The sequence below is a fragment of the Colletotrichum destructivum genome, chromosome 3, assembly GCF_034447905.1.
Source record: "Colletotrichum destructivum chromosome 3, complete sequence".
Classification (NCBI taxonomy): Eukaryota; Fungi; Ascomycota; class Sordariomycetes; order Glomerellales; family Glomerellaceae; genus Colletotrichum; species Colletotrichum destructivum.
In genome coordinates, this window is record NC_085898.1 from 1,086,054 (window position 1) to 1,110,437 (window position 24,384).

The 24,384-nt window shown below is 56.8% G+C and overlaps 10 protein-coding genes across 10 annotated transcripts; 6 read left to right on the forward strand and 4 right to left on the reverse strand.

Annotated features, from left to right (window-relative positions):
• Positions 1-212: 212 nt before the first annotated feature.
• CDEST_04417 (Putative SGNH hydrolase-type esterase domain, SGNH hydrolase superfamily) lies at positions 213-1,897 on the forward strand (the record flags this gene model as incomplete). The annotated part of the gene is made up of 2 exons (XM_062920576.1): positions 213-539; positions 669-1,897. The coding sequence occupies 2 exons, from the start codon at positions 213-215 to the stop codon at positions 1,125-1,127; spliced, it is 786 nt and encodes a 261-aa protein (XP_062776627.1). The 3' UTR covers positions 1,128-1,897.
• Positions 1,898-2,168: 271 nt separating this feature from the next.
• Positions 2,169-4,013, forward strand: CDEST_04418 (Putative TauD/TfdA-like domain, gamma-butyrobetaine hydroxylase-like, GBBH-like domain superfamily). Its single transcript, XM_062920577.1, has one exon. The coding sequence runs from the start codon at positions 2,498-2,500 to the stop codon at positions 4,010-4,012; it is 1,515 nt and encodes a 504-aa protein (XP_062776628.1). The 5' UTR covers positions 2,169-2,497; the 3' UTR covers position 4,013.
• Position 4,014: 1 nt separating this feature from the next.
• CDEST_04419 (Putative CS domain, SGS domain, HSP20-like chaperone, protein Sgt1) lies at positions 4,015-6,121 on the reverse strand. Its single transcript, XM_062920578.1, has 2 exons — positions 5,132-6,121; positions 4,015-5,062 (listed from the first exon to the last, which is right to left on the reverse strand). The coding sequence occupies exons 1-2, from the start codon at positions 5,906-5,908 to the stop codon at positions 4,535-4,537; spliced, it is 1,305 nt and encodes a 434-aa protein (XP_062776629.1). The 5' UTR covers positions 5,909-6,121; the 3' UTR covers positions 4,015-4,534.
• Positions 6,122-6,602: 481 nt separating this feature from the next.
• CDEST_04420 (Putative terpenoid cyclases/protein prenyltransferase alpha-alpha toroid) lies at positions 6,603-9,317 on the reverse strand. Its single transcript, XM_062920579.1, has 3 exons — positions 8,825-9,317; positions 7,032-8,744; positions 6,603-6,967 (listed from the first exon to the last, which is right to left on the reverse strand). Exons 1-3 carry the CDS (start codon positions 9,098-9,100, stop codon positions 6,650-6,652), a joined length of 2,307 nt encoding a protein of 768 aa, XP_062776630.1. The 5' UTR covers positions 9,101-9,317; the 3' UTR covers positions 6,603-6,649.
• Positions 9,318-9,999: 682 nt separating this feature from the next.
• On the forward strand, positions 10,000-11,753 carry CDEST_04421 (Putative spo11/DNA topoisomerase VI subunit A, spo11/DNA topoisomerase VI, subunit A). The gene is made up of 6 exons (XM_062920580.1): positions 10,000-10,450; positions 10,504-10,741; positions 10,796-10,912; positions 10,965-11,045; positions 11,097-11,168; positions 11,231-11,753. Exons 1-6 carry the CDS (start codon positions 10,122-10,124, stop codon positions 11,717-11,719), a joined length of 1,326 nt encoding a protein of 441 aa, XP_062776631.1. The 5' UTR covers positions 10,000-10,121; the 3' UTR covers positions 11,720-11,753.
• A 3-nt stretch (positions 11,754-11,756) lies between these two features.
• Positions 11,757-13,029, forward strand: CDEST_04422 (Putative ankyrin repeat-containing domain superfamily). The gene is made up of 2 exons (XM_062920581.1): positions 11,757-12,145; positions 12,220-13,029. Exons 1-2 carry the CDS (start codon positions 11,950-11,952, stop codon positions 12,603-12,605), a joined length of 582 nt encoding a protein of 193 aa, XP_062776632.1. The 5' UTR covers positions 11,757-11,949; the 3' UTR covers positions 12,606-13,029.
• A 524-nt stretch (positions 13,030-13,553) lies between these two features.
• CDEST_04423 (uncharacterized protein) lies at positions 13,554-14,870 on the forward strand. The gene has a single exon (XM_062920582.1). It carries the CDS (start codon positions 13,677-13,679, stop codon positions 14,457-14,459), a length of 783 nt encoding a protein of 260 aa, XP_062776633.1. The 5' UTR covers positions 13,554-13,676; the 3' UTR covers positions 14,460-14,870.
• A 6-nt stretch (positions 14,871-14,876) lies between these two features.
• CDEST_04424 (uncharacterized protein) lies at positions 14,877-20,590 on the forward strand. The gene is made up of 3 exons (XM_062920583.1): positions 14,877-15,316; positions 15,382-17,994; positions 18,069-20,590. Exons 1-2 carry the CDS (start codon positions 15,160-15,162, stop codon positions 17,766-17,768), a joined length of 2,544 nt encoding a protein of 847 aa, XP_062776634.1. The 5' UTR covers positions 14,877-15,159; the 3' UTR covers positions 17,769-17,994; positions 18,069-20,590.
• Positions 18,150-19,783, reverse strand: CDEST_04425 (uncharacterized protein; the record flags this gene model as incomplete). Its single annotated transcript, XM_062920584.1, has 6 exons — positions 18,150-18,737; positions 18,828-18,914; positions 18,982-19,198; positions 19,251-19,306; positions 19,365-19,403; positions 19,496-19,783. 6 exons carry the CDS (start codon positions 19,781-19,783, stop codon positions 18,150-18,152), a joined length of 1,275 nt encoding a protein of 424 aa, XP_062776635.1.
• Position 20,591: 1 nt separating the features above from the next.
• On the reverse strand, positions 20,592-23,904 carry CDEST_04426 (Putative amino acid transporter, transmembrane domain-containing protein). Its single transcript, XM_062920585.1, has 2 exons — positions 21,420-23,904; positions 20,592-21,366 (listed from the first exon to the last, which is right to left on the reverse strand). Exons 1-2 carry the CDS (start codon positions 22,845-22,847, stop codon positions 21,307-21,309), a joined length of 1,488 nt encoding a protein of 495 aa, XP_062776636.1. The 5' UTR covers positions 22,848-23,904; the 3' UTR covers positions 20,592-21,306.
• Between the last annotated feature and the right edge of the window lie 480 nt (positions 23,905-24,384).

Sequence of the window (24,384 nt, forward strand, 5' to 3'; positions counted from 1 at the left end):
GGATTCTGCTCGCCAGCCAGATATAAAAGGGGGTGGGCGTCCGAGAGTGGCCGTCGTTAATGGGAAAGGTTATCCCGTTCGACGAGGTCTCTCTTCATCAGCTTCACAGTCTTTACCACCGGTATCCCCGGCAAGCAAGCACTTCCCGGCGAGCATCACCCGCCATCCAAAGTTGAACCAAAACGCATAACGATCCCCGAAACGAGAACGCGATGAAGCCTCAGTCCCTGCTCTCGGCTGCGGCGGCCGTCCTGTTGCCGACACTCGTCGCCGCGGCGCCCGCGGAGCCCGCCGAGAAGGCGGCCGCGAAGCCGCCTGCCTTCTTCCTCGCCGGCGACTCGACGACGGCGGTGCAGGCCACGGGCGGCGGCGGCTGGGGCAACGGGTTCCTCGGGTTCCTCAAGAAGCCGGCGTTCGGCACTAACTACGGCCGCAACGGACGGACGACGGTGGACTACGTCAGCCAGGGTCACTGGGACACGGTCAAGAGCGCCGTCAAGTCCAACACGGCCAACTTTGACGTCTACGTGACGATACAGGTGAGTCGGCTTTCTCGTCCAGAGTCTTTTCCCTTCCCCATCTCTCTGTCTTGCCGCGTTCTTTTTTAAACCCCCCCCCCCCCTCCTACCGCTGCATGAGGCTGATACGGGGAATTTGCGCGTCCACAGTTCGGCCACAACGACCAGAAGCCCGAGAAGAACATCTCGCTTGACCAGTACCAGGCCAACCTCGTCAACCTCGCCAAGGAGATCAAGGCGCTCGGGGCGACGCCGATCCTGGTGACGCCGCTGACGCGGCGCAGCTTCAGCTCGGCGGGCATCGTGACCAACAACCTCTCCAACGAGCGCGAGCGCACGATCGCCGCGGCGGCGGCTGGCAAGACGACGTACATCGACCTCAACCTCTACAGCCGCAAGTTCGTGCAGGCCATCGGCGAGACCAAGGCGCACTCGTACAACCTCAAGGAGGACGACAACACGCACCTCAACGACGAGGGCAGTGTCGTCTTCGGGCGGCTGGTGGCGGACCTGCTGCTGGAGAAGGAGAAGAAGCTGGCGCAGTGGTTCACGCCCAACAAGTCTTTGAGCGACGAGATCTGGAAGGCCATCAACAGCTCGTCCGTTTAAAGGGCTTGGGGTGGGGGTACAGGCGGAGGGAGAGAGAGAGATCTGTCGTCCGCCGCTCGTAGACGATACATTCCAATATCCAGTTGTCAATAGCAGTATTCCCAGAAAACGTTGTTGATCCAGTGCGACTGAAGGCGGGATGTGATCAGGTCTTGACGAGAGAGTTTGCCTGTGTCAGAGTGACCATCGGCAGTTATGATGGTCGGTTGCGCCTCTGACCAGATTGGCGGCGGCCGGTGTCTGAATATTAACGGCGACAGGCATGCGCAGGGCCATCATCTCTCGTGACTTCCATCGAATCATCTTGGTCTAGTCGCTCGAAATTCGGATCCGACCGCCATAGCCGCAGACAGAAAACAGCGCTGATCAGCCCGAATGCAAGTCTGGTGAGATACGCACGAGGAAACAAAGCAGCGGAAACCGAATTCCGCCCGCGGACCGTTGACGGACCCAAAGGTCTCAGCATCCATGTGAAGGAGGCTAAGCCGCGCCGCATTCGATTCCCGTCGTCCGGAGGGTGGGCCACTTTGGCGGGGGAGAGCGGCGGAGGAGGTCACGAGCCGCGAGCGCCGGGTGACATGTGAAAAGGTTCGAAGCTCGTGTCAAGGTGGATCTTTACATGCTTCCATGTGCACATATCCGAGAGATGCCATACATACTGTGGATGCAAACGCGAAGGCGGGGGTAGGGTTTCTCTTGCTAGAAATATTGCGACGTCTGATTAGAGTGAGTGAGATTGATAGACCATAAAAGAAGTTCTCTTGGCTGACATGGAAAACGCAGAGTTGGTTGAGATGACTGATAAGTGATCAGTGATCATTAAAGAAAACTGCATAATTCGCACAACTTGCACAAACTCAACTGGACAGTAATGGATGACGGCATAGCACAGATGGCACAGTGTGTACAGTGCTGCACACACGACACCCCGCGGTCTCCACAAAATGCCATCCGACCGAGGTTCATCCCCCTCCTGCCGCCCTGAACTCTGTGGGAGCTCCCGTCCCGCCGCCAATCCGCCAACGGGGGAGGGGGGGCGGATGAAGCTCTCTCGGGACATGATGGCGTCGGACTAAAACCCTTGTCGCCGCCCTCTTTAATCGGGCTACTGCCCCCTCGTAATGTTTTCCTCACGACAACTTCCCCCTTCTACGGCTCATGCGACACGATGAAGGCGCCGCTGAGTTGAACAACCCATCTTTCTTTCTTCTCCTTCTTTCTCATCTTGTCCCAGAGCAGCTTCCCAGCAGCTGCTGCTACTGCGTGTCTTCTTCCCTTTATTCGAAGCGCCCTCTCTCGACCGCTTCCACCGTTTAGACCTCCCTCTTGACCCCGATATACGGACGTGAACTTCAACCTCTTCTTCCATCATGGCTCTCGCAACGTTGTTTCGCCCGGCGCTGCGCTCGACGGGGATCCTCAAGTCTGCCGTGAGGCCGTCCCTGTCCTCCCGCCTCCCCGGGCGACGACCCCACCTCGCATCCTTTGCGCCAGTCCACACGACCTCCCCCAAGCCCCAAGAAGTTGCAGCCCTTCGCGAGGACCCGGACGTCGTCGTACGACAGGCCGCCGTCCCCCGGTCTACAGCACCATCCGTTGATGACCTTAACCGCTCCCTGGACCTCCTCTCCAGCTCGTCAAATGACCTGACCCGGCGGGTAGAAGAGTCTCTCGACACTCTGCGGCACCCACTGCGCTACGAGAACCCGAAAGACACCCCCCATCTGCTCCACGTCATTGACGCGACCACAACCCGGCCTCGCGCCGTCCTCGACGCCGCCTGGCTCCGAGACCGCTGCCCTTGCCCGCTCTGCGTCAGCCCCTCGTCCGGTAACAAGGCCTTCGCTACTACCGAAATCCCCAGCGACCTCGCCTTCGCCCACGTCCAACAGTCGGCGGACGGCGCCCTCCAGGTCCGCTGGGCGAACGACATCCCACGCGCCGAAGCCGCCGAGCATGTCTCCGTTTTCCCAGCCGCCGGGCCGGACTCCATCCGCGCCATGACGCTCGAGAAGCCCGTTCTCTTCGCCCGCCACACCTGGGCCGCCGACTACACCCCGAAACTCGCCTGGACGAGCGCGAACCTCGCCCCTGAGCTCTTGCGGGTCGACTACGCCGACTTTCTCGCCGGCGGCGCCTCCTTCCGCGACGCCGCCCTCTCGCTGTCCCGCATCGGGCTGCTCTTCCTCACCAACGTGCCGAAATCCGAGACGGCCGTCGCCGACATCGCCCTTCGCTTCGGCGCCGTCAAGGAGACCTTCTATGGCCGCACCTGGGACGTCATCTCCAAGCCGGACGCCGAGAACGTCGCCTACACCTCGGCTTACCTCGGTCTGCACTCGGACATGCTCTACCTCGAGTCCCCGCCCCGTATCCAGCTGCTGCACTGCCTCGAGAACTCGTGTTCCGGCGGCGAGTCCATCTTCAGCGACGCCTTCCACGCCAGCAGCTACCTCCTGCACCACGCCCCCGACCACTACAGGCAACTTTGCGATATCAAGGTCCCATACCACTACAACCGGAACGGCTTCTTCTACCGCCAGGCGTGGCCCGTCATCAGCCACTCGGAGCACCACCACCTGCGCGAGGTCTGGTGGTCGCCGCCCTTCCAGGCCCCCTTCCCGCTCAACGACACCCCGGAACAGGCGACCGCGTGGAGCGGGTGGCTGACGGCCGCGCGCGCGTTCCAGGACGTCCTCGAGGCCCCCGACAACGTGTTCCAGTACAAGCTGCGGCCGGGCGAGTGCGTCCTCTTCGACAACCGCCGCGTGCTGCACGGGCGCCGCGCCTTCGACACAGGCAGCGGCCGCCGCTGGCTCAAGGGGACCTACGTGGCAGACGAGGACTTCAAGAGCATCCTGCGGGGCATTCCCCGCGTGGAATAGGGGGGGTAACAAGCCACTCATAAGAAGACCTGCGAATTCGCATACCAGGATTGAGGGAGGGGAGGGGCATATCATTTCAAGGCAGCCAGCCTCTGTGGGTACATACATAATGATGACCATGATGTTTACATGCTTGATGTTCTGACGAGGGATGGAGGATTGGATGCCACAATCAGCCGAGTTTGGAAGTCGAGATCGGCTAAACACACTACATTTACCGTGATAAGCGTATCCGGCGTAGATAATGTCGTTTACTGGTGTGGCTGCAGTCGCAATAGAATATTGTTAATGACGGTCGACTACCAACTAGCAAGCCCTTTTTCTTTTTTATTAAAAATAAACCTGACGCCACGCCAAGCCATGTCCGATGAGAGCACGAGGTCCTCAAGAAGTTCACTCGTGTTGTGCGTAGAAACTGATGCCCGAATCCCTCTAACCCAACTCCATAACCGTCAGGGTCATGCCTGAAACTTTTGTAATCAATCGCTGCGGCGAGGTCGAAGCTGCCGCTCTTCATCCATTTTAGGACTCCCACTTCTTGGCCTCGACGCCCTCGGGGGGCATTGTGTCCACCTTGCGGGCCTTGACGTCGTCCCAGTCGGTGCTGAGGGCCGTGCCGTTGCTCTCGGTGAAGCTCTTCATCATGGCGCGCTGCTGCTCGGGGGTGGCGCCCTTGTAGAGAGTCTTAAAGAAAGCGTTAATGTCCTTTTCATCATCGTCGTCAATACCCTCGAGCTTGTCCCAGTTCTTGGGGCCCGACTTGGAGGAAGTCGGGTAGGCGGGCGCATTGCTGCTGCCGGCAGCGGCGGGTTTCTGGGTCGTTGATGCCGAGGGAGTAGCGGGTGTCGCGGCGAGGGCAGCGGCCCTGGGAGCAGCTGGTGCGGCATCTGGAGAGCGCTGGAGTGTGGGCCACTTTCCTGCCTCGAGCTTCTTGAGGGAAAACTCGATCTTGTTCGCTGTGACGGTGTGCTTAGAGCCCGCAGGGTCGATTTGGCCCCAGAGGGGTATGGTGTACAAGGGCTCGTGGCCGGGGATGTGCGTCATGCGGATCTGCGAGTAGGGACGGTCAGAACATTGATTCCCTGTAGCAGAGACATTGGGGAAATGGGGGAAGACTACCTCTTGAGCGTCATACTCAACCTTGAACTCGTCCTTGGGAATGTTCTTGGCGAAGACGGACACCGACATGGTGGCGTTGCTCTGGAAGAAGTCGACGCGCACATCCTTTTGAACTTCGGGCTTCTTGGCTGCGGCCGCCGCAGCAGCCTTGACCTCCTCCTTGGTGATCTCTTCCTCCTCCTCTTCGTCCTCGGGGGCGTCCAGCGAGAGTCCCGGGTCATACTTCACCGTAACCTTCCGCTTCTCGTCATCCTCGGCGAGCTTCTCCAACGCGCCGAGAATCTGCAAGCGCAGAGCGCACGTCGAATTCCACAGCGCACCAAACTTACTCGTGGCTGGATCCTCCGTCGCCCGCACAGCCGTTATCTCGTCCGTCAGTTGACTTTTGGTCGCCGTCGCGAAGCCGCGGCCATCGACCTTGGGCTCTTTCCACTCCGGGAGCGACATGCTCTTGCCCTCGGTCAAACGCTGGGCCCAGGTGGCGCAAGCGTCGGCGTTGGCGAGCTCGCCGAGGCGGAAGTGGGCGACGGCGCGACGGTACTGGGCGTCGGTGATAAAGGCGCGGTTGCCTCGGGCGGCGGCGGCGACTTGTGCGAGCTCGGCGTCACGGAGGGCGCGCTTGTAGTCCTTGGTGGCGATGTAGGCCTTGGAGCGGCCGATGAACCACTTGGGCGACTTTGTTGACTTGAGGGCCACGGAAAGCTTTTCGATGGCGAGGGGCCAGTTCTTGGCTTCGACAGCATCCATGCCTGCCTGGCCGGCTGCGTATTCAGACATGATGGGCGGGTTGTGACAATGAATGCTTGGGTGATGGGATTTGATGTGGAGTTTTCTTTGGTATGGGTTACTGGTATGTGTGCTGCCTCAATGCTGGTGCAGCTGAGGAAAGTGCTATCACAAAGGTGGTGTAAAGTTTGATTTTGTGAATAGGCAAACAGAGATGGGAGAGAAACCAAACGGTGATGATGCAGCTGCAGGTTGAAGGTTCACTACTGTTGCCGCAAAGGGAGGGGTCAGACTGTTCTGGAAGCTGTAGTGGGGCAACTACCTACCCAGCCAGCCAGGTAGGAGTTAGGTACCTTGGGGTATTAGTACACTTTCTGCCGCTGCCAACTTTCATGCACCCCGCACTGGCCACTTCACAGCTTCACAGCTTCACAGCCTTCACCGCCTTCAGCTGCCATCCCAGGGAATAACTGGTCTAGGATCTCTTGGGGAGGAGAGCAGAGGATCACGACCTGCTTACTACCTAAGTAAGGTAGGTAGATAGAGAAATAGGTGATAGATACAGGCCAAACATTCCACCTTGCGTATTGCTCTAAATGCTTGTTCCACTACAGCCCCCTAAAGCAATACCCCTGAATCAGAGAAAGGGAGTGCCACAACACAATACCATGTCATTTTGGAAACCATGCAAGATGAGCAAGAGCCTCAATAACTTGGATCATTTCTCATTAACTAATTATATTTACGTTTAGATAATATGGTTGAATTCCGCAAAACACGAGGATCTAGGCCTCATATATCTCCCTTCTCGCTGATGCCAGGGGTAATTTTCTCGTCGGGGTACTTGCGGGCAAACATGCCGAGCGCCTTGATGGGAAAGGTGAACTTGTAGTTGGGGTATGCAATCGTGCAGCTTTTGTTGAAAACACCTTCCATGGTCTCCTGCAGCCACTCACCATTGGCCTGCTGGCGATCCATGAGAAACTGGATGCCCTTGCGGAGAGGTTCCTTGTGGGGGTAATTTGCCTCCATGAGACCGATAAGGGCCCACGCGGTTTGCACCACCAAGGATCCTCGGGGGTGCTCGTGGTACTCCATCGTCTCGCATGCCTATGCCCATCTGTCAGTCCATCTTATACCTGGTTGGTAGGGTCTGCCGGGGAGGGGGGTTCACCTTGTAGCTCTCGGACCAGCCGCCATCTTCTCTCTGCTTGGAGATAAAGAATTCGCACCCTCTCTTGGAGACCTTGCTAGTATCGTAGAAGTCTCCCACACTTGCCAAGCTCTCGAGCGCGAACATGCCGGCATACGTGAAGCAGATACCCCAGCTGCCATACCACGAGCCATCGATGTTCTGGTGGGATCGGATCCAGTTCACGGCACGCTTGATGAAGATGCGGATGTCGTCCTGCCGGTAGTCGGGCCAGTGCTTCTGGAAGAGAGACAGGGCCGTGACGCAGGCAGTCGTGCACTCTGGGTAGTCGTACTCGATCATGATGCGGCCAAATACCTCAGCAGCGTTGAGCATTTCCATGTACTCGCCGCCGCGTCGTTTCTCGTAGGAGCCCACGCCTCCGGTCTCGTTCTGGTACAGCAGGATAGAGTCGATGGAGTCGAAGATGCGCTGATCCTCGAGGAGTTGGGGGTAGCCCTGCGTCTTCTGCAGCAGGATGACGGCCTTCAGAGCCTCGGAGATGCAGTCACTCACGGCGTAGCCCTGCTCTCGGTTGCTGAACGGCCAACCGCCTCGGCGCTGCTGGCGGTAGCACTTCTCCGAGTCCTTGCAATCCTCGCGGATCTGCTGCCTGTCGAGAAACCCGAGCGCCTTCTCGAGCATTGGGCGCCATCGGTTGTCCGTCTCAAGGCCAGCCGCAACGACGGACTGAATCATGAAGGCGGTATCCCAGCATTGGACACCATTCGTGCCGTTGCCAAGCATGCCCTCGGCATTGACCCACAGCGAATCCATGATCCTGTCGGCGTGTCGGCGGACGGTATAGGCACCGGGCCCGTCACGGATGTAGCAGACGATGTGGTTCATGGGGCCGTTGACGGGCGCCAACCCCAGATAGTCCGTGTTGGCATCCTCCATGTCCACCAGCTCGCTGGTCCACGCTTCGGCCTTCTCCTTGATAGACTCTGTTCGCAGGTAAGGGTTCCAAATGTTCACGAGGAACCAGTTGGCCGTGTTGAGGAGCCATGATTTGGGGTGGTAATTGTCGCCCGGCGCGATGCTGTTGCGGTGGGCCTTCCAGTTGATAGAAGCCCAGTTCTCCGGAAACATCTCCTTTTTGAGCGACCGAATCACGTCCGTCTCCTCGCAGGTCCAGCGCCTCGAGTAAACGTAGGACATGGGCAAGAACACCTGACGGATGTGAACCCACCATCGCTCAGGGTGGATCGGCACCCATTTGGGCAGCAGCCAGATCTCAGGGGGGACCGGGTTGACAATGTCCCAGTCCACGACGCCCAAGACGGCGAGCCACCACTTGGACCAGTGAGGCCCCTGGGTGGCGCCTCCGAGCTCGTGTAGTCTCGCTCTGGCCTTGACCATGACGGGCTCGTCAGCGTCGACACCGACGAGTCGCAGGGTCGTGTAGTTCAGGGAGGTGCCGAAGACGGTGCTGAGACCTTCAGTATGGAGCCCCCAGCCGCCCAGCTCGGGGTGGGCTCGCGCAAAGAGGTAGTTCTTGATCTCGGTAGCAAAGGCCGACGAGATGGGCGTCTTGGTGACATACCAAGCGATGACGGCACTCGGGAGGAGGAACATGGGTCCGCCATACTCGCACCCCCAGTCGCCGAAGGGAAGTTGGAGCTTCTCCATGAATTCCAGGCCATTGAGCGTCGCATCGAGAGGGTTCGCGGGTTCGGGGAGAATCGGGAGGTCCTGCGCGGGGGAACGAGGTCAGTCAGCGAACCAAGGCAGAGCTTTGCTGGTGCGAGCGAGGCATCTCGGAGTGGACTGACCAGGGGAAGACCCAAGTAGTACTTGTCAGCGTAGGACTGGGGCCAGTTCTTTGCAGCTTCATCGTCGGCGCCCAGGTACTTCCAGGTGTGTCGGCCGTCCTCATCCTTCATGCGCCATCTCGTGCGGTCGGTTTTGGCGTCGATGCGGGGCTTCTTGGGCCATTCTTGTTCAGCAATGGCTTCTGCGACGCGCTTGCGAGACTGGACCTGGATCGACTTGGCTTCGACGCCGGTTCCATTGCTCGAGGCGAGCGAAGATGCTTTCTCGGCGACCATTGTGCTCCCGAATCGGCCAATGTGGATTGGGTTTTGAGGAAGGAAGGCAGAGAGGAGAGGAAACGAGAGAAAGGAGCGAGAGCTGGACGGAGCTTATTAAGAAAGAACCCCAAGTCGAGATCGAAACCGAAGGAGGAAGAGAGAGGACAGATGTGAAGGCCAGTGGGATGCATGCATTTATTGAACGTCCGGCCCAGTCAAATCGCAGGACGCGACGCCTTCCCTGCGTACTTGCGTACCTCCCAGAGGCGGTGTCCAGAAAAAAATGACGGAAATATGCATGTGCTACAGTGCTGTAATCGGGGGAAACCCACCACATCCTCGTCCAACACCCCTGTTCCCATCAGGATCCAGTGGAGAGATACAGAGTAGTGTACAGATATGGTTTGGGTGCTGCAGTGAGGCAGGCCCGCCTGGGATGGTAGTCCATCACCATAACTGCAAGTGACAGTAATGCAGCAGCGCAGACTCAACGACAAGCCACCGGTGTTTGACGTCCCGTTGTTTTGTCTTCGGCTGAGTTCTGGGTTTTTACTCGGTTGGCTCGGTTTGCGGATCGTCCTCCCACCCTCTGATTTCATATACAGGGTTAAACCTACCTTTTGACAGATGCCAATTTGCAGCAACACGCCATCGCATTTGACTTCAGGGGCTCCGGTGGTGGGAACCAAGAAAGCATGGATAAGATAAGCTACAGAGCTGTGGTAGCACGAGCCACCTTTTACCACCAATGGGATCCCAACCGGGGGCAGCCAACCACGATTGTCCCCAATGGTGGACCTCAACCAATAAACAATACCGAAAGTCTGGGCTTTTATTGGTCTACAAGCCTCTTCGATGTGGAGACTATCTTCCCGTCTGTTCATGCATCTTTCCGCCTTCACTTTTCGCCAGTCTGCCATTTCTGCTGATGCTGCTCGTGACATCTGCCATCGCATCAGCGTACGAGCCATAGTGTCTGGTTGTTAGCTTCGCTTCCGGTACTCTGCACTGATGCCGGTCTCGCCGAACTCCTGTGCGAATGGACTGTGCTACATCCACATTGCTTAATGGCCGCCAGCAGGGCCGACTAACGTCCCACCAGTTCCCTAACCCGAGTCAATCAGGCAACGTGACCATCCCTGATGCAGATCTTGGTAGGAATGCCACAGGCGCCGCCATCACCAAGTTGGAAGACATTCTCGTTTCGGTCCAGGAGTCTCTGCATCGGAACGAAGAGATGTCTATTCCTTACAGGTGCCGCCCATTGTCGGCCAGTCAATCCGCCAGCAGCTCTGTCCGCTCCCGGCCACCCCGATCTGCGGTTCGCTTCCCTGGCCGAACGGTCCATGAAGCCACCAAATTCAGTGCGTGAGTGCACACTTCTGGTGCGGGTGATATATTCTGACATGTCCATTATCCAGCTCGCTTGATGCGCATCTTGCAGATGTCCCTCGGCGCCCTGACAGCGGGCAGAACCATCACCAAAAGGTCTGTGGCAGCCACGCTCCTGTCTGCTTACACCGGGCTTTGCTAAAGGTAAGGGAGCGCAGGAGCATCTACTATCAAGATGAGCATCTGTTCAAGCAGCAGAGCATTGTCGACAACCTCGTTGATGACCTGGCCTACACTCTAGGACTTGGCCGCGAGGACCTGGGCATAGTACGCCACCCCCGCTTCGTCGTCGGAGGGTAGCCATTTCTAACTATATACCAGGTTGCCACGAGTAAAGGCTTAGTGGCAGGTCCCATCTTGATCCACACCAAGCCTCAATCTGACCTCGACCCAACCCCGGGAACACCGTCCGAGCTTGACGCGTCCTCAAGTGCTACCGTACGGTCGTCAAGGATTGCATCGTTCTGGCAAGGCTGACTGACCATCTTAGGGGTTGCTCATACCTCCAGCGAGAGAAATCTCTCAGATTGATTTTGGTCCCGTGCGATGGGTACTGGTCATCGAGAAAGACGTACGACCCCCTACATTACCCTTGGTTGGGAGCCTAAACTTATTTCCAAAGGCCACCTTCCGTACGCTGGCTGCGATGAGGCATTACGACACCTCTACCTGTGGAAGTGGCATTCTGATCACGGTATGTAAACGTGGCTGATCAAGGACCTGCTACAGTCGAGCTTCTGATGACACTCACGACAGGGCAAAGGCTATCCGGACCTCGTCACTAAGCAGTTTCTTCACCTCATCCACGGCGTAAAACCGGAGCTGCCAATCTTGGCCCTTGTGGATTACGACTATGACGGCATCGCCATCATGCGATGTTACAGCCATGGCTCGCGAGGGCATGCGCACGAAAAGAACACAGTCGTCCCCAGCATGGCATGGCTCGGTATCAAGAGCGGCGACCTCGCGCCCCGTCAAGATGAGGGCTCTGATTGCAGCCAGAGACCGCTTGGGCCCAACTTGTTCGAGCACTCAAGTTCCATCACTAGGAAAGACAGAAAATCAGCAGCCAGGTTAATCAGTGAAATCGATGAGGACGGCACTGATTACGACATTGATTGCAGGCGGGAGTTACAAGTTATGTTGTTTTTGGGCGTCAAGGCGGAAATTCAGGCCGTGGACGACGCGGGCGACACATCGAGTTGGCTCGACAGTCACATGAAGGAGCGTTTATTCACCTCATAGGCACAAGCTCCCATGGGATCTCATATGTTTGCGGGGGCGCAATCTAGAGAAAGCTTTTGACTTTGACAGGCGCATGGCTTTCAATCACCAGAACGAACAGCGGAGGACTGTGCGGGGTGCGCCAAATGGCTTAAGGCACTGTACCTCCACACACATCACTCGAAAATTTCTACCTCACTCTCAAGACTCATTCAGACCCTCAGACAGCGCCCATTAAAATCTCAGCAAAAATGGCTCCCAAACTCTCAGAAGAGGAGATCGATGATCTGATTTATCTGTCACGAGCCGGCGAGCTCGTCGAGCTTCAAGAAACGCTCAAGACACTGTCGGAGCGCGAGAACGCCTCCGTCGGCGAGGTCATCACCGCCGCCAAGGATGAGGGCAAGTCGACCTGCCTGCACATGGCCGCGGGCAACGGCCACATCGGTACGCCCAACCCTCGAAACAGTTACATCTGGATTTCTGCCTGGCTTTTGTTATCGGCTAACTTTCCCCGGCAGACATTGTCAAGGCCCTGATCGTGGCCCTGGACGCGCGCCCCGCTGACGAGAAGAAGGCCTACGTTGACGCGGCCAACGAGTTCGGCAACACGGGCCTGCACTGGGCGTGCCTGGGCGGTCACCTCGACGTCGTCAAGGTGCTCATGGCGCACGGTGCGTCGCCGGCCGCGGCCAACGACAAGGACCAGATCCCGCTCGACTCGGCCCTCTTCAACGGCAAGCGGGAGGTGGCGGACTGGTTCCTCGCGCAGTCGGAGACGATGGAGGGCGGCAACCGGGAGGACGGCCTCAGCGGCGCCGCGGCGGGTGTCGAGATCGAGGACGACGGCGAGGAGGCGGGTGAGAAGACAAAGGAGGATGCCGGCGAGGGTAGCAAGGCTTCATAGACGGGGGCCTTTTTTTATTTTAATGAGTTAAAATCAAATGAGTGAACGACAACTGTTTTTCTGTGATTTCAGTGACACAAATGACAAGGAAATCAAGGGCGAGAGAAGTAAGAGAAAAAAAATGAGTACAGGCAATCGGGTCGTGTGTAAGCAAGCCTATTGTTCATTCATGAGCCTTGCGTCCTCGGCCAAGGCCCCTTCATCGCAAACTGATTCCCCCTTCTTCAGTGTCGTATCGTCGAATTGAGACACGGGTCTCCAGGTGAAAGAGAGAAAGTAGAGCAGGTTGGGACCTCCGGGTCTTGACATGTGAAGCAACATTTCTCACAGTCGGATTCTACTTGAGGTTCGTAACGTCTGGAAAATTTCCAAGCACGTTACCTTGAGGGGGAATCACGGTGTCGTGGGTAAACACAAGTGACTTGGTATGCTTTGTCGTGCAACTTCTCACGAATGAGAACAGCCCCCGGCTAACTACATCAAATTTGAGCTGCAAGGTTCCAAGCAGCTTTGCAGGGTTCGAAATGTTTACCGATAAGTGACGCACACTACGCAGCACATCCTGTTGATGCGAAAATATATCCTATAGCATGTTTCGCCGTGAGGCCTGGCTACCTCATGTCACTGGAGGCAGACGTCGCAGCGCTGTGATAGGTTCTCGAGTCAGGAGACTGGTGGTGCATCCCTGCGGATTCGCTTCGCCCTGTAGGGCCACCAGGGCGTGTGTCAGCCGGCAAGTGGATGACGATCATCTTTAAGGGAGAAAGAGTGATTTTGCATGAATGTTGGGCGTCTACAGTGGTTGTGTTTGACGAAGGCGGAGGACTTCGCCGCACTGGGATCATGCCAAACGGGGTCTCGGTGTGACTCAACCTTTCGAGACCGCTCAATCACACATATGGCTTCAGCGGTCGGTGTGCTATTAAATGCGATTGACTGCCGCCCTTTCTCGGGACAAGTACTACAAGTTCTGACTTTCCTTGTCCCCGTCTCACCTGACAGTCCTAGTTTCCTTCGCCCTACAAACTTACCAGAAATCCCTTCCGGGCCTAGACTCAAGTAGACTCACTCATGGCGCCTCAAGAGCCACGGCCCCTCACCGAGGCCCAGCTTCGCCGGTACAAAGACTGTGCCGACGAGAACGCCAAGCTCGCAGAGTGCTGGGCAGGTCATCAGGTCGTCATCATAGCCTGCGAACCATCCGACTCCTACAAGTACGCAGGTGAGAGAAACTCCCAAGCCATCGCAATACACGTCATGTCGCCGGCCGAGAAGCCCGTGTGGGGCCAGTCCCGGAGGCCCCGACAGCGGCAGCAACAGCCGTCCCGGCAACTGTACCAGACGACAATTCGCTTGCTGGGACGGTCCAAGGAGAACAAGAGATTACAACCGAGGCCGTGGAGCACGAAGACGGGATCGCACGAAGTATTCGAGATGTACTCATTCGACGCGCGGCAAAAGGCCCGGGAGACCTTTGACGAGCTGGGCGCGGCGTACGTGACGGTATGCATCGTGAGCTACGACGTGCGCGAGACGACGCGCGCGATGGACGGGTTCGGCGTGAGAATGCCGGCGGGCGCAGTGCTAGTAGACCTCGTCAAGGTTCTGGAGCACCAGACGCGGGACGAGGGCATCCCGGAGGAGCTGAGCAAGTACACGAACGAGAATATCGCGGTGAGGAACGGGCGGTATGATCGCCGGCCCGGGACGCCGACAGGCCCGCTCGGGATGCCGAGTGTTCGGCTCCTGGAGGTGCTCGGCCCGGCTGCCGCGGGACACTGCGCAGACTTTAAGAGAATCGAGAAAGGAAGCGCTGCGTTGAAGAGGATTGCAAGCAGGATCCGGAACGGTTGAAAAGTCCATGATAAAGGCGGACACTCAACTATGTGCTGCAATTGTTCCTCATCTTGGATGCATTGCCTCTTGTCTGAGCGTCACACTGTTGACTGTACCAGCGCTGCGATAGACCGCCCGACTTGTTTGGTTAGAACCTGGGATGAGTGTATGGCATGAAGCAGTAGACAGGCTCAACGCGATGAATGTTGTGTGTGAGGGATCGGCTTCAGCACCTGGTCTGTGGGAGATGAAAGTCCTGGGAGGGCGATAAACATGGTCCCGGAAGACGGCAGGCTGTAGACCCATACAGTGCTCACATCCAGTGTTTTTACAGTGAATAGCGAGTGTGCGAGCGCGTGGGGGTCCACACTTGAGATACGTACTTCCTTTGGCATGAACGTCGGGATGTATGGGGAAGAGGGTCATTTTGGGGGGAAAAGCGCCCTCTTCTCCTTCTTCGTCCCCCCGCGGTGGTCCGGGCGCCTGAGGCGCACCTTTGCCAATCCCCAATTCCGTCTCATCTCATCCCCAATCTCACTCACTCCCCATCCATCGCGACGGCTTCACGGCGTTTCTTACATCTTGGCGCATCTCACTCACGCTTATGGCACAGAGTTCCACAGCTGTTTAAGCTAGCTGGACGACTGTGCGGTCTCGTGGAGATCTGCATTACGAATCACATACACGCCGGTCGACGATGCCCTCATAACAGCCTTTGATGGCCAGTCACCCATCTCCCGGTCAGCATGGCGGTGCTGGGCCCAACTACAAACGCGCCAGCCGCAAAGGAGCGCCTCGTCGCTTTGTTTGCAACCATCCCGGGTGTGAGAAATTGTATTCGAGGGCCGAGCACCTACAGAGACACCAACTGAACCGTGAGACCGTACCACTCGCTGGCTGTGTGTGCTGTGACCCACGCCGACTGACCCGATTTCGGCAGACGATCCGAAGGAGATCTTCGTTTGCGACGTGCCGGGCTGCGATCAGAAGTTCGTTCGCGCCGACTTGCTTTCGAGACACCAAAAACGGCACTCGTCCACGTATATCCCAAGGAATCGCGCTCCCAGTTTCAGCACTTCTGTCGCATCCGCCGCCGCCGTCTCGTCGCCGACATCAGCTGGTCTCCCGCGGTCCACTTACCCTCAGCCCTCCTCGTCAGGCGGGCCTCATGACGCCGCGATTCTTCTCACGCCCGGCTCCGACGCGACGCCGACGCCGACCACAGCCGCAACGAACCCGTCCCTGACCCAGCAAGCCGCAAGGCTAGGCCAGCCTTCAACGTGGCCATCCATCGACGACATGGCTGCGGACATGATGCGTCCGAAGCCGAACTTCTACGTCCGCGAACAAGTCTCCCTGCCCGAAGCACCGCCTTTGATGCCGTCTTACACCTCGGTCAGCTTCCAGCCGGACGAGGCCTTGTCGAGGGAGAACTTTGCCATGTGGTTGTTTGATCCCCAAGCGAGTTTCAGCGAGTTCAACGGGGTCGCCAATATCCCTTTTCTGGAAGGCGGTCTCGAATCAACCTTTAACAACAACATCCACTATGATTACGAGTCTCTTACCAGCCGCTCACAGCTAGACCCTACCCCTCCACGTCAGGTCGAAGTCAGCGACGAACTCATCAGCGAGCACAGGCGGCAGGAGGTCCTCCGTTGGCTCCAGGTTTTCCGGCAGAAACAGCCCAAGTATGAGCCGCGCATCGTGAGCCTGGTGCAAGAGAGCGGCGGAGACCTGCCTGCCCTGAACCTCGACATGATGAGGGACTGCTTGCAGGAATACTGGAAGAACATCTCCCCGAGACTACCGATAGTCCACCAGCCGACCTTTTCGTCCAATCGCTGTCCCATCTTGCTCCTCATGGTGATGATTGCTCTTGGGGCCGCATCCTTGAGTAGCAGAGACTCGACGGGTAACCTGGAACAGTACGGAGGGTTCGCCGATGTCGTCATCTCCAGCATCCGCTGGGAGATCCTCACCGCCGACGAGGCATCACCGCCGGTGGGCCTGTACGTCGCCCAGTCGCTGTTACTGCTTGAGTTTTACGAGAAGATGTTCTCCTCAAGGCGCATGCACGAACGAGCGCACATCTATCATTCCGCCACTCTGACCCTCCTGAGAAGAGGGAGCCCCCTGATCGGAAGAGCAGGAAGCGAATCGCCGCCGGAAGAGGCAGCGCCGACAGTGAACGATGGCTCCTCATCGGACTCGAGGACATGGTGGATTCGATGGGCCGAAAGCGAATCGATGCACCGTGTCGTTTTTGCTGCCTTCATGATGGACATCATCCACGCGCTCACGTTCGGGCATTCTGCCGACATGGCGCCACACGAGATCCGGCTTCCGCTACCATGCGACGACGGGCTCTGGACCGCCGCGACGCCCGATGTGTTCCGCCAGCTCGACAGCAACTACCGGATGTACGGCATCAAACAAGTCTCGTTCCTTGACGGACTCAAGAGCGCCTTGCACGGCCAGGAAGTCAAGACGCACACGTTTGGGCGCATGATCATCATGTCCGGACTGCTCAGCGTTGGCTGGCACCTGTCCCATCGGGAATCTCACACCAAATGGCTTGACCTGCGGACTCCCAGCGCTGAGTCACGAGACGGGTGGAAGAAGATTCTTCTAAGAGCTTTTGATGAATGGAAAGAAAGCTTCGACAATGCGGTTGGTGCGAACGACACACCCGAGGTCCCCGGCCAGCCGTCCACCTCCAACGGCCCGATCCACTCGGCCGCCGTGCTTTATCATCTCGCACACATAAGTCTCCGCGTGGACATCGTCGACTGTCAGGTATACGCCGGGGCAAAATACCTTGTCGGGCGGAAGGTCTCCACCCGTGATTATGCCAACGCAGTCGCGCGAATGAGAACCTGGTCGAACGCTCCTTCGACCCGCCACGCCGTCCTCCACGCCTTCAAGCTCCTCTACCACGTGCTGGTGGACCAGCGAGGACCCAAACGGCGGACGAGCAGCTTCGACTCCCTGCCCGAACCCGTCTCGGTCTTCTACTCCTGCCGCACCGAACCGGACCCTCACCGGCCGTGGGTCATGTTCTACGCCGCCCTGACGATCTGGTCCTTTGTTCAGGCGCTTGGTATGCCAAGCAAGAACGCGCCACCGGGGAGGTACAGCGAGATCGCGCGTTACCTGGCGCATTTCGCGGCCTTGGATGAGCTCACGGACGAGGCGGCCCGGGATCTCAACGACAGACTGCCGGAGTTGCTGGACCTGCTGGGGACGAGCCTGCAGCAGTCCCATTCCGAGATCATGAGGGAAGCGAGCGAGAGGCTGAAGCGTTGCCGTGACACGATGAGGTCATGAGAGACCCCCGCTTCTGAGCGCACAAAAGCATAGAGGGTTTCTCGTACCCAAAGAACAATGCTGTCATGTTGAGCGGTTTGCTACTCGTCTGAGGCTTACGCCGACGACTTGCTAGACGATCTTATGAACCCCGAAGGCACCTGAGAACCATAATCTCGTTTATGCTTCGTGTTCCAAGTATGGACAGGCCACATCGTATCTGACGTGGAGCTAAGCATATCGGAAGGTAAGCCGCAGTTGCGATGGTTGTGACGTTGAAGTAACGGTTTCGCATCAGGAACTGACAGCACAGTAAACTAGATTGGTGTGGTATTTACAAACATCCTACGGACAACTATGTGTCATTCGTCCAGTAACGTGCCAAGAGGTCTCAGCAATCTCTCAGGTACACATCGGCACGACCAAGAACGTCATCGGGAAGCAGTCCGGCGACGTGTCGGACATATCGGACCCGATCACTGAGCCGGTGTCGAAGTATTCGTCGTATAGGGGGCAGTACTGGAACGTGTCGACTTGGAAGAAGGCGCCGCTACAGTTGAGCTCCTTGTAACCCCCAGCGAACTGCCCGGACGGCGGGATCATGTTGCAGTAGATGTAGTACCACTTGCGCAGGTCGACGAAGGGCTCGGGCAGGAACTCTACGAGCTGGAAGTCGCCATATGGGTCCGTCGACAAGTAGTGCACACCGTACGACGTCTCCGACATGAGGCGGCCCTGGCTGTCGAGGCTGAAGATGCCGGCTTCGGCCTTGGGCGCGACGTACCGCGGCCAGAAGAGCGCGCCCGCCTCACTGAAAAACTCAAAGTTCGGCACGATGCGCATGTACTTCTGGTAGTACGGGAGCGGTGTCGGGAGCGGTGTCGGGAGGTTGGACGGGTACGACGTCATGGTGGCCGACAGGTAGAACGAGGGGTTCGACACCGAAGGCGTGCATGTCGCCGTCCTTGTGTTCGTCGCGAAGATCTCGGCCTACATCGCCGGTTAGTTCCGTTTTGTGCACACAAAGCCACGCATGCGGTCTATCTATCCGCACGTTTGTTTGATAGGATGGATACGTACCACTTCGGTGTCAGTATAAGATATGACTTCTGTGTGGTAGATCGGCGCATACTCTGTCTCTGTATATGGTTCGTATACCGTCGAATACTGGATGATGCGGTCAGCCTTCGTTATCAATTTCCCCCCACCACACGCCGCAGCATCTATTCCTTACAGTATAGACAAACTCCTTCTCCACCGTTTTGACGGTCTTCCGTTCGTCTTTCGTGACGACGGGGGGGCAGGTGTGAAGACACGCGCACGCCTTCTCCTGGACCGCCTCGTCGCACGACGCCCTGACTCTGAGAGGGAACATTTTGTTCTTCGGGTTGGGGTCATGGTGCTTTTTGGGTTCCCTCTTGTTGAGTGCCAGTGTGGTTACTTCGAATTTCCTACGGGGCTCGTCAGCGAGGGATGGCTCGATGGAAGGCCAGGACTGCGTACTCTACGGTCCACGTCGGCCTCTCGGTTGACGTCGCAATGGCCGTGTAAGTGGTTTCCTGTTATCCCAGCTCGTCAGTACCCTTGGCCCAGGTGCATTTCGAGCCAGCTACTCACGGTGTAGTCGAACGTCCACGTAGTCGTCGAAACTATGGTCTAAGCCGCAGCGTTTTCTCCCGTCAGTCATATATGTCACTCTGTGCGAACGTGTGACAGGAACTCGTCCAATGTTTTTGCCAGCAACTTACCGCCTCGGTCCATGGAACGGCGCCGCCGTTCTTCGTCTTGGTCCTCGTCGTTGTAACCGTGCCTTTGAGCGTCGTCGTGCTATCGGGCGGGCACTGCAGGACGGAGGAGCAGTACTTGGACACAATGGTCGTCTTGACGTGCTTGTTGACGGCCGAGACGCACTTGGCGACGGCCTTGTCCTTGGTGCAGAACTTCAGCTTCGGTTTGGACGCCGCTGTCGCGAAGCCCAGCAGCTGCAGCAGGAGCAGCAGGCCCAGGGCCGTCGTGAATAATGCTGGGCGCGTCATAGTGTTTTGGAGGAAAGCTAGCCACGCCGGTGAAGGTGGAGCTTTTTTTGTTTTTGTTTTGCTGAGACGAGGTTCGAAGGTACTACGATTACGGGACGCAGACCTTGAAAACGACGTTGACGCCCCGACTGCGACGTCTCGGCCGTCCCATTTAAACCGGAGCTCTCCCATCGCGAACAGAGAGTGCTGGTGGTGTTGCTTTTGTCTCCAGCCGCAGCGAAACCCTTCGGATTTTGCCTGTTTGGGCTAGTGGTGTTCAAGCTACGACCTGGCTTGAGCTATTGACTTAGCGTCCAGCCCAGCTCGCTGGTCAGCCAGAGATGTCTGCGAGTCTCCGATGCGACTGATTGGTGCCAGCAGATTGAGGGGGGCGGAGAGGGCGTTCTGGCCCTGTTGGGCGCAACCGGGACAGACTATGTATCGCCCCAAGGGGCTTTGGCCTAGTCACCGAAACGTTGATCCAGCAGTGCGGTAACGAGATAAGGGAGAAACCCGAAATGGAGAGGGAGAAAAGAGGGCTGGGACAAAGACATAGAAAGTTGTCGAGATATGTTTCGAGGTAAGACACCCCTCCCCTCCCCTTTGCCGATACCACAATGCTGTCGCGTGGGTTATGTCTGGGACTAACAAAGGACTTGATATCGCTTAAAGTCAGTTGGCTGCGCCCCGAAATGCACACTCGTACACAATCTCATGAGGCTTCAACATGCTAGTCGCCAGAAGGCCCCAAGAGGTCTTGGCGATGCCACCGTGGCATGGACTTTTATCATGTGCGATCGACCTCGTTCGTCCTGTTTTGGTGATTGCTTAGCAAATCGTTCGGGTTCATGGGATTACCGATCGTCTTCTTATGTATCTCAGCTTGGTCTCAAAAGAAGACAAGGCAGGTAATCCTCCTGGCTCCAGGGAGGACCTTGCAGAGCAAGTGAGTCGAGTTTAGGAATAGCAACAACCCTAGCATCCATGGGTTTGGAGAACTTGGTTACAAAGTCCACCCACCAACTGTGGGTAAACGGTGGGATATTTGAGTCTGGGGCTAGATGGCTATAACTGGATGCAACCAACCTCGATTCAAGATAGCAGAAGCCGAACAAATCTCACATGGTTAAGCGCGTAAATTTGCGCGCTGTAGTTGACCGGATTGCTATTCGAATACTGCTATCTCGGTAGAACATTTCACGCGTCACAGTTGAGCTCCATAGCCTCAACTGTCGACATGTAGATTACCGCCCAGTGTACAGCAGCTATGAAGTCAATCTCCACTCAGGTTCATCCATTAAACACCACCATGGTTTTACATATGTAGTCTTTTATCTATTTGCTCTGCCGCCATCTTTTAGCTTCCTCTCTGAATCGTCCTATGGCTTGTCTGTGTTATTTGCAACACAGCCGTGGCACACACTTCACTGACATAATCGCAGCTTTTTGCTTCAGTCAAATCTCAGAATACCGCCACAAGAAAGGACTGTGCCACAAGTCATTGACGCTCCGTCTTGTCTTGGCCCAAAAGAATTGCAAGTCTCTTAGATCAGCAGAGCACATGAGAATGCGTTCTTTATAGTTCCGGCACTGTACTGATCAATCTGGAGGATGTTAGTCGGTGCGAGTTCCTTCTAAACAATATGATGCAACTTACAATGCTCTTGATGCATGAGTACGTGCCACCAACCAAGACGATCAGTCCCATGATGAAAATCAAGCCGTTCAAGATACTCCAGAAGATGTTCTTCTTGCTGTACCACTTGCCCTCCTTGATGAGAATGAACCACATCATGGCTGGGATATACAGCGTGAAGCCGGAATTGAGCAGGCTCGAGACCATGCCGATTAACTCGCTGAAGAAGGGAATGGCTTCCGCGACGACAAATCCGATCCAGGTAAACACAGTGATCAGGGCCAGCCATGTTATCCAACCCTCCTTGGTGTTGATGTAGCGTGTAATGCTGTCCTTGTACACCCTTCCGTGGATATATCGTGCCGCAACCGTCGTGCAGATTGAACCGCTGATGAAGATGACAGGGAGCGCGACGCCAAACGCCACCTTGGCAACGGTTGACGAAGTGGATAAGATGGCCGGGGACTGCACGTCCGGGCCGACAAAGGAGTAGATGAGCGCTCCGGTGAGCGTGTAGATGATGATTTCGAGAATTCCCAGGGACCAGATGGACTTCATGTAGTCGGTCGGCGTGTGCATCTCGTCCATGAAGGAGAACTGCGATATCGAGAAGCTGTAGGCAAAGAAGATGTTGCAAATGGCCAGGAAGGCACTGGAGAAACTGATGTCCTCCTTCGGCCACGCCGACCATTGAGCCGGGGTCTCGCTCGCGGAGTTGGTGACTCCCGTCGCAATCATGGTGATTCCAATGGCGAGGATGATGGAGGCAAAATCGATGTAGCCCAGGATGGCCATCTCGGCAAAACTGGGCGGGATCGCCAGCAGGATGAGGATCACGGCGGAAACGACGCCCCAGACGACGCTGCAGATGTGGCTCTCCGTGATGACCTGGAAGGCAATGGTGCCCGTCAAGCAGTGCGAGGCGGTGAGAAGCACCAGCATCAACACCAGCATGACACCGACGACCTCGGACCCGATGCGGCCAAACATGAGCCCTCCCGCGGCGGGGTAGTGTTCCACGTGCGGGAACTTGACCTTGACCTTGCCGACGATGTAGGACGTGTAGATGGCGATGAGGCCGATGCCGATGGAGCAGATGACGCCGGCGACCATGCCGAGGGTGGCGAAGGCGCCGGGGATGGACAGCGAGCCCAGGGCGACGGCCTGGACGATCAGGACGACCACGAGACGCTTCCAGCCGAGGCGGTGGAACTTGGCGTTTCCAGCCATGATCTTGCGCTTCTCGAACTCGGTCATCTCGCCGACCAGCTTCTCGCTGGTGGCGTCGTCGTCGTCCTGGGCGAACAGTCTACTCGAGCCATGACCGCTGCCGTTGCCGTTGCCGTTGCCGTTTCTGCCGGTCTTGCTGTTCTTCTTCTGGTTCGCGGTCGCGGCGATCTGGTCGTCGGCGGGCTCCGCCGCGGGGGGAATAGTTGTGTTGGGGATCATTATAGTTCTCGTCGACTAGTCCCACATTGTCACACAAAGGTTCTCGGATCCACAACCGCAATTTGTTCGAGGGATTCGGAACAGTAGTTCAGGCGGGGGGTTTGGTTGTCTGCTGTGTGGCGTGAGGTTGAGCAAGGTGGTCGTGAGCAGGTTGGTCGAGGACCTCGGGATGGTGACCCTTTTGAAGGGAAACCTAAATCGCCCCAGCGGCCCCGAGTTCGGACCTTTGGGCTTCAGGGACCCTGGGGGGAGTCCGGTCATCAGAAGAGTCAGTCGATGAAGTGGAATTAGATCCTCCAGGGATAGAAAACAAGAGAAATCCACCACCTCGACCCTCTCTCTCCCAAGGTCGAATCCGTACCAGGCGGCGGTGGTGGCCAGTCATCCGGAAAGAAAATTTCGTGTCCCCAATGATTATTACGTATGTAGTCAATAGAAGTGGAACTTTCCATCCCGGTTCGAGAAAACGGGATGAACCCGCTGGCAAGGATTTCCGGTCGACTGTGCTGCGTGAAAGAGGACAAGCCCCGGGGACGCCACACGCTATTGTGTTTTTGGGTTTATAATGGCACGGCAGTTATTGGAGGTATTAGTTGCCCACCTCTCTGGATCAGGCCGGAAACCTGTTTACGATGATGTGAAGTGGTGGTAAAGGACAGAATAAAAGTGCTGGAAATACATGTTGATCACAGGACCGTCATCCAGGTGGATCTTCTTTCTACCCTTTCTTCTTGAGTAGGAGGTAGCCAGAGGAATTGAGTCTTAACTCGAGCTTTTCTCTTCTTTTCAAAGACAAGGGCGGGTGGTCAAGGTTTTTTGAACATTAGTAACAGAAACTCAATAAGAGGTTCAGTTAGGCCGACTGTTACGTAAACACGAACTGCTTTATGGGGTCCTCGGTCAAGGTTCCCCAGACCTTAAATGAAAGCCGTCCTGCAGACGGGACGGTCTAGACACATGCCGGCATCGCTTGGGGGAGGGGAACACTGGCCACATTGAGTGATTGAGAAGCCTCACGAGCGCGCCACAGGAGTAGTCATCCGCCGGTAGATATCTAATAGACGGATAAGGTTTCTACTTATCCATTGATCCGTATATATCCATTATCCAACTACCCTGCCACCTTGGCGCGCCTCTCACCGGTACTATTCAACGGTACAGGGCAACATGCATCGCCGAGACGATGCTCGGCATACTTCGCCTTCGACCCATCGTTCAAATTGATCTGCGTCGTTATGGATCGCGTTGCCGTCTTGGCGAGCGGCTAGATTTGGCAGCGGCCCTGGACGAAATGGACGTGGCGTGGTATGCTGTCAAAACCACTGGGCTCTCTGCCGTGCCGACTTCCTTAAGGCGCAGATTGCTAAGTTGAGGACGCCGGAGAACACTTTCTGACGGGGGAAATACGCAGCATGTCTGACGCATGGGGATACAGGAGTTGAACCTGACGCGGTATGCAACACGCTTGTCAGGAAAACCCGCTGGACGGAAGGTCGGTCTGTATCCTATACCACGCTTGAGTCACAACTTGCCAGAG

Bases quoted from the DNA above. Each gene is read 5' to 3' on its own strand.
- CDEST_04418 (XM_062920577.1), top strand. From the start codon at position 2,498: ATGGCTCTCGCAACGTTGTTTCGCCCGGCGCTGCGCTCGACGGGGATC.
- CDEST_04419 (XM_062920578.1), bottom strand. From the start codon at position 5,908: ATGTCTGAATACGCAGCCGGCCAGGCAGGCATGGATGCTGTCGAAGCC. The intron at 5,063-5,131 runs GTAGTCTTCCCC...CCCTACTCGCAG, and splicing joins TTGAGTATGACGCTCAAGAG to ATCCGCATGACGCACATCCC.
- CDEST_04420 (XM_062920579.1), bottom strand. From the start codon at position 9,100: ATGGTCGCCGAGAAAGCATCTTCGCTCGCCTCGAGCAATGGAACCGGC. The intron at 8,745-8,824 runs GTCAGTCCACTC...TCCCCCGCGCAG, and splicing joins ACTACTTGGGTCTTCCCCTG to GACCTCCCGATTCTCCCCGA. The intron at 6,968-7,031 runs GTGAACCCCCCT...AGATGGGCATAG, and splicing joins GCTGGTCCGAGAGCTACAAG to GCATGCGAGACGATGGAGTA.
- CDEST_04421 (XM_062920580.1), top strand. From the start codon at position 10,122: ATGGACTGTGCTACATCCACATTGCTTAATGGCCGCCAGCAGGGCCGA. The intron at 10,742-10,795 runs GTACGCCACCCC...ACTATATACCAG, and splicing joins GCCGCGAGGACCTGGGCATA to GTTGCCACGAGTAAAGGCTT. The intron at 10,913-10,964 runs GTACGGTCGTCA...TGACCATCTTAG, and splicing joins ACGCGTCCTCAAGTGCTACC to GGGTTGCTCATACCTCCAGC.
- CDEST_04422 (XM_062920581.1), top strand. From the start codon at position 11,950: ATGGCTCCCAAACTCTCAGAAGAGGAGATCGATGATCTGATTTATCTG. The intron at 12,146-12,219 runs GTACGCCCAACC...TTTCCCCGGCAG, and splicing joins CGCGGGCAACGGCCACATCG to ACATTGTCAAGGCCCTGATC.
- CDEST_04423 (XM_062920582.1), top strand. From the start codon at position 13,677: ATGGCGCCTCAAGAGCCACGGCCCCTCACCGAGGCCCAGCTTCGCCGG.
- CDEST_04424 (XM_062920583.1), top strand. From the start codon at position 15,160: ATGGCCAGTCACCCATCTCCCGGTCAGCATGGCGGTGCTGGGCCCAAC. The intron at 15,317-15,381 runs GTGAGACCGTAC...CGATTTCGGCAG, and splicing joins ACAGAGACACCAACTGAACC to ACGATCCGAAGGAGATCTTC.
- CDEST_04426 (XM_062920585.1), bottom strand. From the start codon at position 22,847: ATGATCCCCAACACAACTATTCCCCCCGCGGCGGAGCCCGCCGACGAC. The intron at 21,367-21,419 runs GTAAGTTGCATC...AACATCCTCCAG, and splicing joins ACTCATGCATCAAGAGCATT to ATTGATCAGTACAGTGCCGG.